At 36.6% G+C, this 16,397-nt stretch overlaps 4 protein-coding genes across 7 annotated transcripts in view; 1 reads left to right on the top strand and 3 right to left on the bottom strand.

Annotated features, from left to right (window-relative positions):
* Positions 1 to 16,397, bottom strand: part of LOC128890298 (uncharacterized) — a 29,069-nt gene that overhangs the window by 10,113 nt on the left and 2,559 nt on the right. The gene's annotated exons all lie outside the window — the stretch shown is intronic.
* On the top strand, positions 489 to 10,438 carry LOC128890299 (fatty acid hydroxylase domain-containing protein 2). Of its 2 annotated transcripts, none has more exons than XM_054148661.1 (6): positions 489 to 649; positions 7,380 to 7,509; positions 7,654 to 7,757; positions 8,105 to 8,432; positions 8,782 to 9,054; positions 9,202 to 10,438. In XM_054148661.1, exons 1-6 carry the CDS (start codon positions 622 to 624, stop codon positions 9,359 to 9,361), a joined length of 1,023 nt encoding a protein of 340 aa, XP_054004636.1. In that variant the 5' UTR covers positions 489 to 621; the 3' UTR covers positions 9,362 to 10,438. The 2 variants fall into 2 exon arrangements, with proteins under 2 accessions (XP_054004636.1, XP_054004635.1); XM_054148660.1 differs by lacking the exon at positions 489 to 649 and adding an exon at positions 4,449 to 4,877.
* LOC128890300 (uncharacterized) lies at positions 11,483 to 12,747 on the bottom strand. The gene is made up of 2 exons (XM_054148662.1): positions 12,377 to 12,747; positions 11,483 to 12,238 (listed from the first exon to the last, which is right to left on the bottom strand). The coding sequence occupies exons 1-2, from the start codon at positions 12,602 to 12,604 to the stop codon at positions 11,573 to 11,575; spliced, it is 894 nt and encodes a 297-aa protein (XP_054004637.1). The 5' UTR covers positions 12,605 to 12,747; the 3' UTR covers positions 11,483 to 11,572.
* LOC128890293 (uncharacterized) lies at positions 13,142 to 15,574 on the bottom strand. The gene is made up of 2 exons (XM_054148643.1): positions 13,364 to 15,574; positions 13,142 to 13,282 (listed from the first exon to the last, which is right to left on the bottom strand). Exons 1-2 carry the CDS (start codon positions 15,503 to 15,505, stop codon positions 13,178 to 13,180), a joined length of 2,247 nt encoding a protein of 748 aa, XP_054004618.1. The 5' UTR covers positions 15,506 to 15,574; the 3' UTR covers positions 13,142 to 13,177.

The following is a 16,397-nucleotide window of genomic DNA, read 5'->3' as shown; positions in this document are numbered from 1 at the left end:
AAATTTAGGAAAGCATCCTTTGCATCTGTTTTACCGATATCGAAACCAATAAACGCGGGATTTCTTGTTTAGAATTGTCATAGAATACACGGTTGAGAAGAAAAAGAATTTCTTTTAGATGGTTGAGGGTTTCGTTATTTAAACAACGAAATTATTAGGTTATTACCACTGCTTGAACTGCTTGAATATTTGTGCAAAGTTTCAAATTGTCGAGTTGCCAAGCATCCCTCGTAAAAATCGCGAATAGGTGCTTCCTAGGAATTCTACGTTGTCCGCGGTTGATGGGTTAACCCATTGTATTCCGTAGAAAGAATAGTTATCGGCAGTTTTCTTTTTTCTTACCCTATTCGCTTCCAAGAAGAACGTTGGGCACCAAGCGAAACAATTAGTGTTTATACATACGAATAGCCACACGAAACCTAGGTACATGTATACCTATACATATACATACCTATATACATGTATATTCGAGCCGTAGGTACGCGGTTGGCGCTACGGCGCATTTGCCAGTATCAACGGTCTGCGTTTATCGACTATCGTGTGTGCTGTGGCAAATGCGATCCATTGACTTCAGATAGAAGAATTTACGTGGTTTTTCCGTAAACGTCATCGTCGAAAAACATGATGGACGTGCAGGCTCAGTACAAAGGTAGGGCATGACACGTCCGTTCTCTTCTGTTGACACTCAAACGAAAACGCGCTTTGGACGGACTCGTTGTAAACCCAAGGTGGCCACACTGACATTCGCTCTAAGCAGAACCAGACGATTCGTTGAACCGTGTGTGTTTTCGTTTACCATGTAGTTCGTCGTACCTTCTTCACCTTTTTCTTGTTGTTATTGTATTTGGATTGTGGCGTCAGAGTGTATCGTCGGGTAGAGGCGTTCAGCTATTGGCGTTCACTTTTGGAGGGAAGAAAGTGTCAGGTAGAAATGTAAATAAACGCGTGTCAGTTAATCGCACACGACTGCTCGTCACTTATTCCAGTTAAAACGGGATCGATTTTGTTAGTGTTGTCACACTATTAGTTTACCGAGCTCACAATCACAAACACGAGATGAGCGATGTAAATTTAATCAATAACGAAATTTGTATTTTCGAGCTGTGTAAAACGATAGGGGTAAGCTAGGGGCAGTGCATGAAAACTTTGTATGTAAAAGATAACGCGTAGCGATCGTTAATACTCTAATAATATACTATTTGTTTTTCATTTTAATCAAATAAACCTGTTCCTTTAGCTATATTATTTCGTTTCTCTGAATTCTTTGGTAGGATTTTGTACGTATGAAAAGTATTTATCAATTTTAGTCTATAATAATAGGAATCCCCTTGAAGGATGAGGACCATGATTGCATTCCTTACATCTACTACCACCTTCCTTTGAATGCACGCCTGTACATACTCCCAGCTGATCTAGGCGTAACTGCCTCAAGAAGCTAGAAAAATTAGAATTTAATTACCAGACTTGAAAACTTTCAAAATCAAGCAATCTAGTTTGCCTAAGTATTGTTTTTCGATGTATCCAGAGTACACTAACCTCTGCAAGTTTGTTATTCTTATATGCTCGATGTGGTACAACAATGTTGATTATTGTAAGAATCGGCAAAATTTTAATTAAATGTTCTGTCTTCGTATAATTTGATAATACAATGGTAATGATTAAAATTGCAGCGGTCCAATATCATCGCTTCGTATCAGATTGAGTATTTCCACTGATTTATGGTTTATTATTTGATTTCATTTGTATATAACGTTCAAGCGTTGCATTTCACCTTTAATATTGCTCGACATTTAACAGAGTTATCAAAAATATGTGCTTAACATTTGAATTGCGGATTTCAGCTCGATGCTTTGACCTTTTTGAAGACCTTTCGGTTTACACGGATAATTTACCCTTTCGCCGTATAACACTGTATAATATACTTCGCAATATTTTTTTTTATTTCATCTCTCAATCTTTGGTATTTAAAAAACAAAAAACTAGAACATTTTATAAAACATAGATTTCGTTTTAATTTTACGATTATCGCGAAGAGAGCGGCCAGTACCGAATGTTGCGATAAAAAAATGTTCTACGAGTGAAATTGAATTGAAAACATACAATATATTTTTTCCACGAGGTTTCGTTTTCAAGGAAATCGATTTTGAAGGCACATGCGCCACGCACGCGGTTGGATCGTGTCTCGTCACTTTTATCTCATTCAGGAATCTCTGTACACGTTAGTATTGTGTTTATATGCAAAGTGGCAAACAAAGTTTACCGTAAAAGAACGGTTCGAGGGTAGTCTATTCTTGAAACGTTTTATAAAAGGCAAATGTTATTATTATTATGAAGATGCAGGGTTTTCTAAGATTTTTTTTTTTTTTTTTTTAATGAAATTGTATGGCGTATATTCAATTTTTTCGTTGATATTTGTGACTTTCATAGTTTCGCAAGAATTAAATCAAATATAAACTTATTCGGTCGAATAAACGTTAATCGCGATACGGTTGATTCTATTCGTGATCTATTCTTCGAATAAAGTTCACCTCGTCTCTCAGTCGAGAAGATGCGGAAACTTTATAAATGGCTTCCCCGTGAATTGTCCGACGACAACAAATGACTCTCGCGAATTGCTTGTTCGCTGATTTAGCGAAACGAGGCCGAGACATGAATGAATCAAATTATACAGGGTGTCCCAGTCATCGTGACGAACAACTACCATAGTTGGATTAATATAAACACCTAAAAAAAAAATACTAGTATGTTTATTTATGTTTTTGTTAACCTTTAAGTACCGAGACGTAGACTCACGGACCACTTGTTAGAATTACATTACATTCTGTAACTGTTCGATGTGCTTGTACATTGTTTGTACTACTATTCTACATGGTTATCAAGGTAAAACAATAAAAATAATAATTCCTCCAATTATTCGAATGATTTCATCTACCTCGATTTTTTCATCAGAGATTCAACACCAAATTTGTTACAGTGCAAAACGTTGTTACCAGGGGCGAGAGAATAGCTAGGCACAGGGCTGCGTAAATGTATAGAGTCTTTCCCCTTGAAGTGTCCTTAACAACAGGCAACCCGACGCGCGTGCGAGTCGCAACCGCATGCCCATGCAGCCGTAAAGGCGCACTATACTTATTGTCGTAGCTTCTCTCGTCATAGTTATATCTCGTAAACTAACACTGATCGACGATTACTTTTCGCTATAGAACATCTCGACGATAATAGCCTCTACACAACATGATCGTAACAATCGGCAAAGCCAGTGCTAACGTAAATAATTACGGATCAAACGATTATCGCAATGTTTAATTATTTTCATGCGTTACATTGCGTCTTTCCTTTTTTCTGCTAATCGAATATTATTTAACAATAACATTCAATAACATAAAAACTACTACTATAAAAGCTATAATAAATTAAATATAATATAACTGTATAAAATGCAAGATCAAAAATGTTGATTTTGTAATTCGACTCCGCGCTGCGAGTATCGTATTGGAATTGTAAGCGATACCTCCACGTCTTTAGTTGTTCGTACGTGGTATTCAAAACACACCATTTTCTTTGCAAAGTCATCGATTTCACGTAAAATTTCTCAAGATCATCTTCACTTTCGAGTGGAAGCTTAACGTCACCTTCGTCTGAATTGAATTATTTTTTACGTTCCTGTATGACGAACATTTTTGCTGTCTATCTTTCTATAAATGCGATCATTGTTAACTTAATACGCATAAATGAAAGCTGAGCAAACATTATTGTCGAAATATTTTCACCTGATAAGGCATAATGCATTTTTCGTAACAGTATTGCCTGTATGGGTAGTGTGCTTAATTAGCCATTTCCCCGGCTGTAAAACGCCCAAACACGATTTCCATTTCTCCGACGCGCCAGCCAGCTTTCTATTTGAGAACCTGAGAGCATGTAAGCACTCGCATGACTGCACTTTCTTTTCCTCGGATGCGATGGAATAAGGAAGTACAGAGCAAAGATATAAAAGCAGTGAATGGATGGCGAGAAGGCACGATCGATCATCTTGAGCGATCAATATTTTTTCTTTCCGTATTGTACCTAAATGTACACCGCTCGTAATACCAACTAAACGATAGAAAAAAATAAGACAAAGTCGAAATCAACGCGCTACTTAAAGAACGACTTTAAAAGAATCGAAAAGGAGAAATTTTTGAAAACCGTAAGAACGAAGAACCTCGGCTACTTGACTCACTCTACATACAGGTTGTGCTCGAGGTTTCTATCCTCAATTTTCGTAGGCTCTTAATCATTTCATATTTTTAGACGGGCTCTATAACGGAGTTGAGAATGTTTCGTTCGCGAATAACGAATATAGAAGCGTGAACCTATGAAACCATATTTTTTTTATCGATAAAAAAAATGATGAAGAAACCGAAAAGTAACACACTAACACGCGAACAACCACGCAATTGGTTTATAGAACGTACTGTCCTCGACTGCAACAAATTTCCTGGACTTTGCGACAAACATCAATTCGAGCCAACTTTGGAAAGAAATTTCCGATGATATATCGAAGAGAGTGAATGTTAGTTTTGAAGGAAGATAATGAAATTTCGGTCTCGTTCTGTTTGCTATCGGGCTGAACCTTTTCGACGGCCTAACGTTTGCATAAAGCTGCAACAAAAAAAAAAAAAAAAAAAACTTAAGTGGCCACGAACAAAACGGAGTAACGTGGAGGGAGCGATTATTGTCTGAAGCGTAGTCGGCGATGAAACACGGCTGTGGTCAGTCGTGACACTCGACGATACGATACCGTTTCTAGCTAAACGAGCGCGATTCTCAAAAGTGCGTTTACGATTCGGCCAATTCCCCGACAATGGCGTTGCTGGAAACGATATTTCGTCGAAGAGGTATGGCGACAACAAAAGCGAACGATACAGACACAATTGCATTGTGTAACCGTGAGTCTAAGCGTGGAACACCGTCGAAGCTATTCTTTAAATTCTTGCAGCTGCAAATTATTCAAGTTTAGGCGATTGCTCCACGATCACTTTCCACGTAATAACAATTGTCGGATTCATCAGGCGATTATATACTATACTATGCAATTTTAATCATTACATTTTTTTATTAACTGAATCACTCGCGTATATCTGAGTATTCGGTAATCATAAATTACAATTTTATCGAGATTACTGTTGTATTTACGTTTACGTTTTGTGATTACTTAATCTGTAGCAACAGTTTCAACTACTATCAGTCATCGCAAACTGCATTCACTTTGCGTTTACTTTTACAGCAATCAGATGAAACAGTTATCAAATTAATCGCTAAATTAATTCCAGCATTATGTACATTGTACCATTGTAATTAGTTTGTATCGTTTAATAGGATGCTAACGACGTAAGTAGTGCGTCAATGTGAATGTGTTTGAATTCAGAATACTGTGAATTAACACGATATTTCCGTGTGGAAATGTCAGAGGCAGAATAACAAAATTAAGTAACTTAAACATAGTTTTAAGAGTCTCGAAGCTTTTGTTCTGTCGTTCTCCAATCACTGTATTCGAATTGTGTCAAAGGTAAGCCGTTTGGGAAACGTGTCGATTTCTGACGCTCGTATCTCATCGTTTTTCTCTTTGGTAAGATGTACATAGCGATTGCATAACTGCTCTAAATCGAACACGGATATGCACGTTTAGCGACTGAAGGTTATGGAAAATTGTTGCTGAAATATTCGAAAGATGTTGAGCACGTGGTCCCGTCGACGCGTATGCAAATCAACCGAATAAAAGAAACAAAATTAGCCTCATCTATAAAAAGTACATTAACAAAAAATAACACGATTAGGTAGAAAAGCATTCTCACGGAAGTAATTATTTGATTTTCAATGGTCTTAGAATGTGCGTAAAACAAATTAGCCGAGTGACTCCGAGTAACAAAATATTTGTCTTCGTGAGTGGCTTTCAGCGACCTTGAACCAAGAGTCAATTGATACTCGTCTTGAAAGTTTCCAAGTATTAACGAAAGTAAAAAAAAATAAATAATGTAAATCTAAAAGATGGTTTTACGTGTGATGTCCCGCCTTTATATTAAATATTTTTTTTTTTTCATCGGATTTAAATGCCTCGTACTGTGCACTAATGTTTACTTTATCGAAGCTGTTTGTGCGTCATAAAAACAACGTTATAAATTTAAATTCGTCTTATTATTATGAAAACATCAGATGACGTCTATCAAATTTATCTAGTTACGACATATTTTGTTTCTTCCACTTTCAATCAGTTTTACATACTTTGTTTCGATGATTTGTTTACATCACACACGGAACTGGACGTCGTTGACTATCGGTGACCTAAACAACTCGAATCAGAATCAAGATCAATAACGCGGGTTAACGCATTGCAAACAACGCACGAGTCACACCTAATGACATAAACGGTGGTTGCTTGTTCCATTCAGTAGTCTGAATGTTACGTGCCCTGTATCGTTAATTTTCAGTTCAAGCAACGAGGAAAATCGTAAACAATCTCTGAAATATTAGCTATTATGAATTATTGGCTGTGTGTAACGAATAATGAAAATTTTCCTGTTAAGGATACCTCTTGCACAGAGTTAAACACGAAGTAAGAAATGTCTCCCGTCTAATTTCCAAGAAGCAGAATAATTATTCATCGTTCCATCGCAATTGAATTGTATTTATAATTATCTTCCATCGCGTCGAAATCGAGTGCTGATGGTATAGCTTAATCTCCCAGTTAAATGGATTTACAATGTTACTTGGAGAAGCGATCGTTACTTTTGCCAACCAAAGTATTTTAATTGACAAAAATGATCGTAAAGTAATAAGACATTTTCCAAATGAGGCTTTAGCACAGTCTAGTAATAAATACTGTTTTACTTGTTATCTATTATTCGAATCATATTTCGTGATACATCGTATCGCGAGCGAAAGTAGCCGCGAACGTGACGAGCCGTTGCTTTTTGTAACTTGGCTGCCATAAACACGGTAATTGCAGGTAATCGAGTGGTTGAAAGGGCTCGAGTCGAGTGGCTCGTTCAGTGTTTTGTCTATCGAATACGCGTTATCTTGTGCATAGTGTCTTGTTGTGCAAACACAGTCTTTATATCTGATGCATTTTATTGTCTACGATCGGTGGTAAAATTCTACCGTTTGCTCTTTGCTCTATCCTTAATCATTCGAACCAGACAAAAACAAACTTGGCGTTTCTCTTATTGTTTCATCACATTCTGTATAAGGTGATATTTGTTAAAATTCGACTTTTTTCAAAATCGTCCCGCAGTCAAAGTGTTAAATATATCGTAAACTGTACAATTCTGGAACATGAATTTTCAAATTGATTTCGCTATCGTACAGATCGAAAGATGATCGACGATTCGTTGTTTTTGCAGTGACGGCTGCGAGCAACGACGGTTGTAAGAATCAAACCCCGCCGACTCTTCTTTCAAGTTTAAGAAGCGTCCTTTTCGTAATCGGAACCGTAGTGATCGGATTCGCTGCTTTCTGCAACTCGCTAACATGGTAAATTTCACCAGATAAGGTATACAAATACGATTTCTCTATCTTCGAATAAGGATCCAATAGAGTAAATTTGTTCCTTACGAAAAATCGGCTGCCCTTGTATAGAGGGAATCGCTATCACGTTAAAACTTGTTTATTCTTTAGGCATTTGCAGAGGTTCTGGGGAGCTTCCGGTGATTTCTGGCAAGCACAATGGGATAAAATCTTAGACAGATTAGGAGATGATCCCGTGACTGTCTGGGTTCATGGTACACGAGAATTGAGACGACTCAGAGATGGACAAAATTCTCCTCTAGATATAAACGAATAAATTTATTATTACGTATAGAAATGAATTCTGTGCCTTTCTAATTGTAAGATAAACTTGCCGTCCATTTGTCTGTGTGAAGCTGGTAGCTCACACCGTGGAAGCTGACAAATAATTAAGGGTTCTGACTTCATCTTCAATAGTTGTATGTATAGTTGCTGACGTATCAAAGTAATGTCTATCGCTATCACTGTGGAACTGGCTGCTAGAATAAAATTCTGTCCATCTCTGGTTTACACTTTATCTTCGAATAAAAAGTGTATACTATTCTCAACGAATCTCTTTCAGGGTCGTTGGGATTAACGTTTTTCGTTTACTGGTTTTTCGGCGGTATTTACACACTGTTGGACATCACCAACAGACCAGCCGCTTTGCGAAAATACAAAATACAACCGGGCACGAACGAGCCCGTCAACAGGAGGGAATTGTGCAAAGTAATCGCTCAAGTACTGTTCAATCAGATAGTTGTCGGTGTTCCTCTAGCGTACGCCAGTTATCGCTTTATGGAATGGCGCGGTTATCCCCCTATGCGCGAATTGCCGACCTTCCACTGGGTACTCGTTGAAATCGCTATTCTTATATTATGCGAGGAAATTGGATTTTATTACTCGCACAGGTACGCAAATTTCTCATGCTGTTCATTCACGAGGTCATTGTGCATTAATGCAAATTTCCTTTTATATCTATAGCAAATTAAAAGCACACCTCACTTACGATTATTAATCGTTTATGCAGTGCCCTTCTAGGTCTAGTAGGATCATTCTGTATATCACACTAAACAATCCAGTAACGTTTTTACAGAATCCATATACTTGTGTAATATTTCGAAGGTTTTGTCGAATACATTATCGCGATCGCGCGTCATACATTCGTCCGAGTTATCCTTTAATTATTATCTCGAGTAACGTGTCGTGCATGTTATTGTCAGCCAAGAAAACTTGTGTAACAATTAAATTATATTACAGATTTCTACATAGCCGCTATCTGTACAAGTATATACATAAACAGCACCACGAATGGACAGCCCCTATAGCTGTAACATCGCTATATTGCCATCCCTTAGAACATATTGGCTCGAACCTATTGCCACCGTTTTTGGGAGTATTCATCGTAGGTTCTCACGTGGCTACCGCTTGGCTTTGGTTCTCCCTTGCTATTTTATCCACGTTGAATGCTCACTCTGGTTACCATTTACCATTCTTCCCATCTCCAGAAGCTCATGATTTCCATCACTTAAAGTAAGTATATTTACCGTTGGGAATGATTTCAGACCAAAATGGTGTTGAGCGGTTACATCACCTTGGCCCTCGGAAATATGGATACAAAATTGATGATTTATTTTGACAAAAGTAACAACTAAACAAAAATATCTTGTGTTGTTTCAGGTTTAATCAATGCTTCGGAATTTTGGGAGTGTTAGACCGGGTACATGGAACAGACACACAATTTCGTAATTCTAGAGTTTATCAGCGTCACGTAATAATGCTTAGTCTGGTACCACCGAGAGAGGCTTTTCCAGACCAAGTAAAATACAAGTCCAAATAGACTCTGACACCGTAATAACTATGAAAGTTCAGTACGAGCCTTTTATTATTCTTGATCGAGGGCGGTTAACCAGATAAATATAATCGGCAGAATACAGTCAAAGCTGGTATCTTTTGTATGGTTATCTGATACATCGGTCGAGTACACTTTTTCCTATGTAAAAGTGCATATTTTAATTAATTCGTTTCGAGTGTAATTTCAGTTGATACGAACACCGTACTGGTAAATTGACGAATTATTATTAACCACATCGCTGTTGTTCGTACGATTTTTGTTTTTCTTTTTGTACAGCAATGTATTAAATGTGATTATACGAGAGTATTTTTAACCAGCATTCTCAAATATAAGGACAGTCATTCTAAAGTTGTAACGTAACGGAATATATTACGTGTTCTTTTCTTATCGAAAACTACAAAAAGATCCTCGGAATAATATAAGAGTTTTACTATAACGTTAAAGGACGAACTTTAGATTATTAGAATATCTTTTTTATGACAAAATACCGTTGAAAAACTTAGAATTATATCGAATATATTTCATCTGGGTATTATCTTATTATATTCGCATTATATAGCAATATTCCAAAAGCGTCTACTTGACGAATTATGTTTGTATCGAAATCATGACGTTAAGGCGAAACTATTTATGACGATTACTATTTTTATATTCAGTTCTATAATAAAAGCAATGACTTAATACAAATTTAATCTAAGACGGAGTTATGATTGTAGTATCGTAGCAAAGGAACAATTACTCTAGATTGTTATAAATCATCTATGGTTCTGCACGTTAAAGCTTTAAATTTGCAAAGTAAATTAAGTCGGATTACTCGAAATCTCTAGATGCATATTAAAATTGGTAATAATATTTTCTGAAATTAAATTTATGTATATATACAAAAGCACTAGGTCACATCATGGAATTGAATCTTCATTTCCCTTTCTCTTCTGTTTAAGGTATACATTTTTTTTAACTTGTAAATCTCTAGCAAATTTGTAATTTATACGCCATGCTAACACTACTGATTTTATGTACCTACGTAAGAAGCTTACTAATAAAACTTACAAATCAAACACAGCTTAGTTTCTTTCTGTGTTAGGAATATTGTTTATCAAAGTAATTGAACAACATTGGTTGTATGTATTTATATTTCATAACAATATGAATGGTTTCTTACATACATATGTATATAAAAATAGCTGTTATTGCTTTATCACATTTTGACAAAATAGAAACTTTACAAACATTAAACGAAAAAGGAAATTCGGCATAAAATTTCCTCTTTCCAAATAACAACTGCAAAAATCTTATAAAATGGAATAATTGCACAAAACATTGCTTATAAATGCAACGGTATAATAATTATATGAACATTGCTTGATATTCATTTACTTTTTGTATGGCAATTATTAATTAAATACTCAAATAGCAAAAGAAAAATGCAATGACATATGACAATTATTACGATTAGTTAGAAAAATTGTGTTATGTAAGTCAAATATTTCTTTGGTGGAATACATACTACTTTACAATAATATGTAAAATAATACCAAGTACATTTTACAAAATCTGTATAGATATATCGTTAACAAAGACCATTCTGATCCAATAGGCCCGTATTCGATAATATCATTATCGGGCTCTACGCTTAAAAATTTTCAACTGAACTAAAACAAACGACTAATAAATTACTTTCACGTGAAATTCAACAATTAAAAAAAAAATTTTGATGTTGCCTTGACGTATATGTACAGATAAAGTTTCGTTCATTTTAATGAACATTACTAAATGTTTGTTCAAATATTTAAATTACTGCTTTGTCCAAGTTCTTCGATTGTAATATTCGTTGAATATTTTTATATTGTTGTTGTGAAATTTAATTTGTTGTTATTTCCATAGTGTCTTTTTTATATGTCGTTCGTCTAAAAATGAGTATGCGAGCTAAGATAACATACGAATCGTACTTTCTGTATACAAACGGTGATTATATAAAACATACAAAATAACGAATCTCGTTATAAGGCAGTAGCGTAATGAGAATATTGTATGCAGAGCAAGCTACGGCACAATAAAAGTTTTATAGTTTTGTATATAAGCGGTACGGTATATCAATCGATGCTATAGTGACAAAATAGTTTATCAAATGTTTTACGTCTATCGCGCAGACGATATCCTTACAATCAAAATGACCAAATGGTACATTTCTAAATATTAATCATTGTACATTCCATCAATAAGAAAATCCATCCTCCTATAGTGCCTTTTATCCCAACAATCTCTACCTTGTTTATACACCATGAAAATTACAGCACCCAATATTGGCAAAGCTAGAAGAGTAATAATAACTGGCAAAAGATAATCAATTTTCTTTGGCATTCCTAAGCGTGATCTTGTGGGCGATACAAACGGTCGTTTATCGCTGTTAGGTCCTGCTACTGTTACAGTTGGTTTTGCTTTATGCTCTTTAAGCAAAGATGTTATTATAGTAGTACTTGTCGGTACTTTTTCTTGCGATGCATTCTTCACAGTTGTATGGGAATCATCCTTTGACAATTTATCAATTGTTTCTGATTTTGCATTATTCAAATCAACATTCACACGTTTCTCATTAATACCAATAACACTTGCTACTGTACTATGTTCAGCCTCTGACTTTGTGTCATGAGATACTGGTTCCCTTTTTACATTCATTTCATTTGCTCCTTTTCTTGCAACAATCTTGGAATTTTTTGGAGTCTTTTCATTTGGAAAATTACTCTCTGCATTTAAATGTTCGGAAATGCTTATAGAATGAGAAGTAGTGGAAGATGCACGCTGTGTGGTAGAAGCAATGGAAATTGGACCACCTTCTCCGACAAATGAAGGGGTAACATTTTCCTGAAAATAAGTTGGATAGATTTTACCTTCATATTTCATTTGAATTGCCAATACACAGAGCAGTACCGTCGTAAATCATGCATTGAATTCGACATCACTATTTAAATGCGCGTTAATTGACAGATGAAAAATTCTTACGTTCAATGATTTTGTGGAGTAAGTGGACTCAGATGCAGGTTGATTCGCAGACGACAGATTCCCGTAATTATTTTCTGAGGATTCACCGACAATACTCGTATTCGACGCGGACTTTAAAGAAGTAATACCATCTGTTTTAACTTTACCACTGGTAGATAAGGTTAGGACAGATACGATCCATATAAACAGAGTCAATCCGTGAAGATTCAGCATCACGAATGTACTCATTATTTTAGTCGCAAAATCGTATTTCACGATGTTTCCGAGTTCAGATAAATCCGATCAAAACTTTTGTAAAAATATAGAAAAACTAAAAAAAAAGTAAGTGGCACGAACCACTACGAAACTCGTCGCTCCATCGCAAGTACGCACTAACTGTTGCGTAAACACGTATGTATGTGCAGATACAAATGCAATACGTGTTTACTCTCCGTTTTATACGATTTCACTTTTATCATTATCGCGAGTTAAGCTTGTCGTATGTATCTATACTTAAACTATCTTTAATAATAGCTACAGTTATTCATTATAAATAGGATATTATCATTGTAACTTTTAAATTAAATGTGATAGAGAATTACGGTTTATGGCAATCGCCTACCGCGACTCAACATTTTATTGAAGCGTCAATGGTAGGAATACAACTTCCTTTTTACTTACCAAGTATATACATATTTTTTAAAAGAAGAATTTTAATATTCATTAGTGAACGAAAATCGATTCGTGAAACGAGATAGCTTGACCTCGAGAACTAGCTTTTGTTTACACAGCTGGTATCCGCCTGAGCTGAAGAAACAAACATTAATGGGGGCGAGTTCCACTCTCTAAACTGAACGTTATTTCTAAAATTAAATGGTGGGTCTGGTACTCCCTGTATTCTGATAGTAGTAATTGCTCGGCAACGAACTACAAAATTTTATTAACTATTGGGATCTTATAATTACATTATCTTCGCGAATTGTTATAAAATGTCTGTATCGCCTGCACCTGCAATTGTATAAAACTCGGTTGATCTTGCGACCACAGTGCTAAACTGGAAAACATCTTTTTTGTCTGCTCCTCGTCCAAGTCAGGCTCCAGGAAAGACTCGTCATCTGTTTTCACGTTATTGAACTCTATATCTAAGTCATCGTCATTCCCTACAATCCTGTCTACACGATTTTCAGAGCCATCCTCCACTTTGACTCTCTCTACCGTGCTCGTAATATCGGGAACAATCGACACGTCGCGTTCGTCTCTCCGATTTCGATTGACAACCTCCAATTTAATTGGTCTCACCGTGTTCGAAATTTCAGTGATATCCAACGTATCGCGATATTCCATTCGATCGCGAGGAACGGGCTCTACTTTCACCCTTCCCACTGTGTTTGGAATTTCGCAATAGTCCATCTGATTCAGAGGATCAGTCTCTACTTTTATTCGCCTCGCACTATTTGAAATTTCCGTAACGTCTATATCGCAATCATCGGTTTCATCTTGAGGGATAGGTTCAGTTTTAATTGGTCTTATCACACATTCTCGCGTTACATCTAAAGGGAAAGCCTCCACTTTGATTTTGTCCACTGCAATTGGAATTTCCGTAACGTCTCGCGTGTCGTCGTTCTCTTCCATCACGTCTAAAGGAAAGGCCTCTACTTTAATTCTTCCTACCGTTACAGGCATGTCGCATTCTTCCCTCAGACTTAGAGGATAAGTCTCAACTTTAATTCTTCCCAGCGTAGCCGGAATGTCGGTAACGTCCGTCATGTTGCATTCTTCGATCTCATCTCGAGGGACAGGCTCTGTTTTGATAGTTCGTGCTACGTCGATAATTTCGAGAGTAGCTAACGCATTGCGTTCTGTCGTTTGATTTCGAGAAATAGTTTTTCTTGTTCTCGCCGTGTCTGTAATTCTCGAACTAACTAACTTATTTTCTATCTGGTTTCCAACGAGTTTATCTAACGCAACGCGAGAAGTGTTTATTTGGTTTTCTTCTTCCTCAGTCTTTTGTTCCTTAGTTGCTGTATCTGCCAGTAATTTGCTACACGATTTACATATACTCATCTGTATTGTATCTATCCAGATCTCGTTGATCAAACTGACGCAATCTCTCACATAGTAATTCCCATAAAATTCCACCACCCCGTCAGGAAATTCTAAGATCTTCCGCAACATAATGCGACCGAAGGATCTTCTTGTCCTCTCCACTATTTCTTGGCCTGTTGGTGGACCCGCCATGTTCGTCGAAAAATATACGAGTTCGATATCGTCCTGCCTTCTCAATGGGGGTGGTAGTACATTAATTCTACATTTATCTAATAAAAGGAACACCTTACCGCCGGCACCCCTTCGGATCTGCTGTCTCCTCACGGCTGGTTTGAAGTAATTCTCAAACCAATCTGCAAACTCGTTCCGATCTGTCCAAATATTCCTGCGAGCCTTGAAAACAACGGGCAATCGGTTCCGACAGTTCATCAGATCTCTCGATCTCTCGTATTCGTACGTGACCAACGACGAAAGATCTTGCATTTCGATCGAATCCAGCCGATGCGTCGTCATTCTATGTTTAAACACTTTCTTCTCTTCTAACGTCTTCCGTGGAACAACTCTCCACGCCAGGTCCATTTCGTTCATATTGTAAAAATTTTCTAGCTCCATCTCATCCTCTTCCATCTGCTGTAAAGAGTTCCAGGGAAAGTCTCCTTCTGTCCCCGTGTTATTGGTGCACTCGTCATGATATTTAGGGGGATTGATGCCATGCCGACGTTTAAACCTCCATATCCAGCCTCTGGATCCCGTAAACGACGACGGACCACCGAATTGTTCGTTCAATTCCTTCGCTTTCGCTTGTAACATCGAATCGGTAACGTGATCGTCTATCGTTCGCCGATGTAAATACCACGCGTACAAACGCATATCCAACTGACGCAGCACTGGCATCCGAAACTTCTTCTGATTTTTAATTCCCATTAGCTGCGATTGTTGCCGTATCTGGGCTGCATTCGACCTGATACGCCGTATAGTCATGCTGTTGACATTGTAATCGTTGGCTAATTGTATCATTGGAACGCCAACTTCTATTTGTTGTAAAATGTCGTGCCGTTGTTGGAGCGTCAAGTAAACACGCGGCTTCATTCGTCTTACCGACATCGTGTACACACACTGACAGACTGTGACAAACTTGGACAGACTGACTATGTTTGCCCTGAAGTTGCGCTGTTTTGATCGCAGCGCCGCGGAGGGATGGACTGTGGAACGAAGGGAATGGTTCGGATAAAATGTGGGAATTAGAATGTTTCGTACTTTTACGAATTATTTACAAGAGATATACTCAAGCTACGGCTTAAATGTAAACATTCTACTTACAGAATCTGTTGATTCGTAAATGACGATAATGTTAATCAAACATTAAGTAATAAAATCTTGAATGATGATTAAACAAGAGTATTTATTAAATTTACTAAAAGTACATACTGAAATAAAAGATAACATAGAGAATTATACACAATAGCGACAGTAAACAATAATATCGTTTAACTGACAATGAAACACATACATGAATACGTACATGATACGTACAAATTGTATGGTATTCAAACTGAAGGGAAGTCCGCGCGCAAATTAATGAAGACAACTTCATAGTTTGTGCCAGAACATAGACAACTTCAGAGTTCATAGTAAAACAATTCTCGTGAGTAACACGTGTGAATGTACAGATTATTATATTAATTATTAACTTTACACTAATTTTAGAAAATCCAAGTCTCAGTTTCAAACTATATAACATAATAACCCAAAATTGTTTAATTCCAGAAAAACGAGGTATTCTTCGAAGAAACGGTTTTCCTTTTGTTGGACTTGATTTGTATTGTGCCTGTATTTTTAAAATCTATTAATTTTTTCCATAAAAAAGTATAGGTGTACGATATTTGGTAGAAAATATTTATTCAACTTCATATTCATTATCTTAGATACAGTTGAATAGAAATGTATAATATTAATAAAATTCAAATATAATTAAACGATATTATCGATTTATCTA

The sequence above is a fragment of the Hylaeus anthracinus genome, unplaced genomic scaffold (genome assembly GCF_026225885.1).
Source record: "Hylaeus anthracinus isolate JK02 unplaced genomic scaffold, UHH_iyHylAnth1.0_haploid 12000, whole genome shotgun sequence".
NCBI lineage: Eukaryota > Metazoa > Arthropoda > Insecta > Hymenoptera > Colletidae > Hylaeus > Hylaeus anthracinus.
Note: the sequence above shows the minus strand (reverse complement) of the source record. Positions and strands in the feature narration are given on the sequence as shown.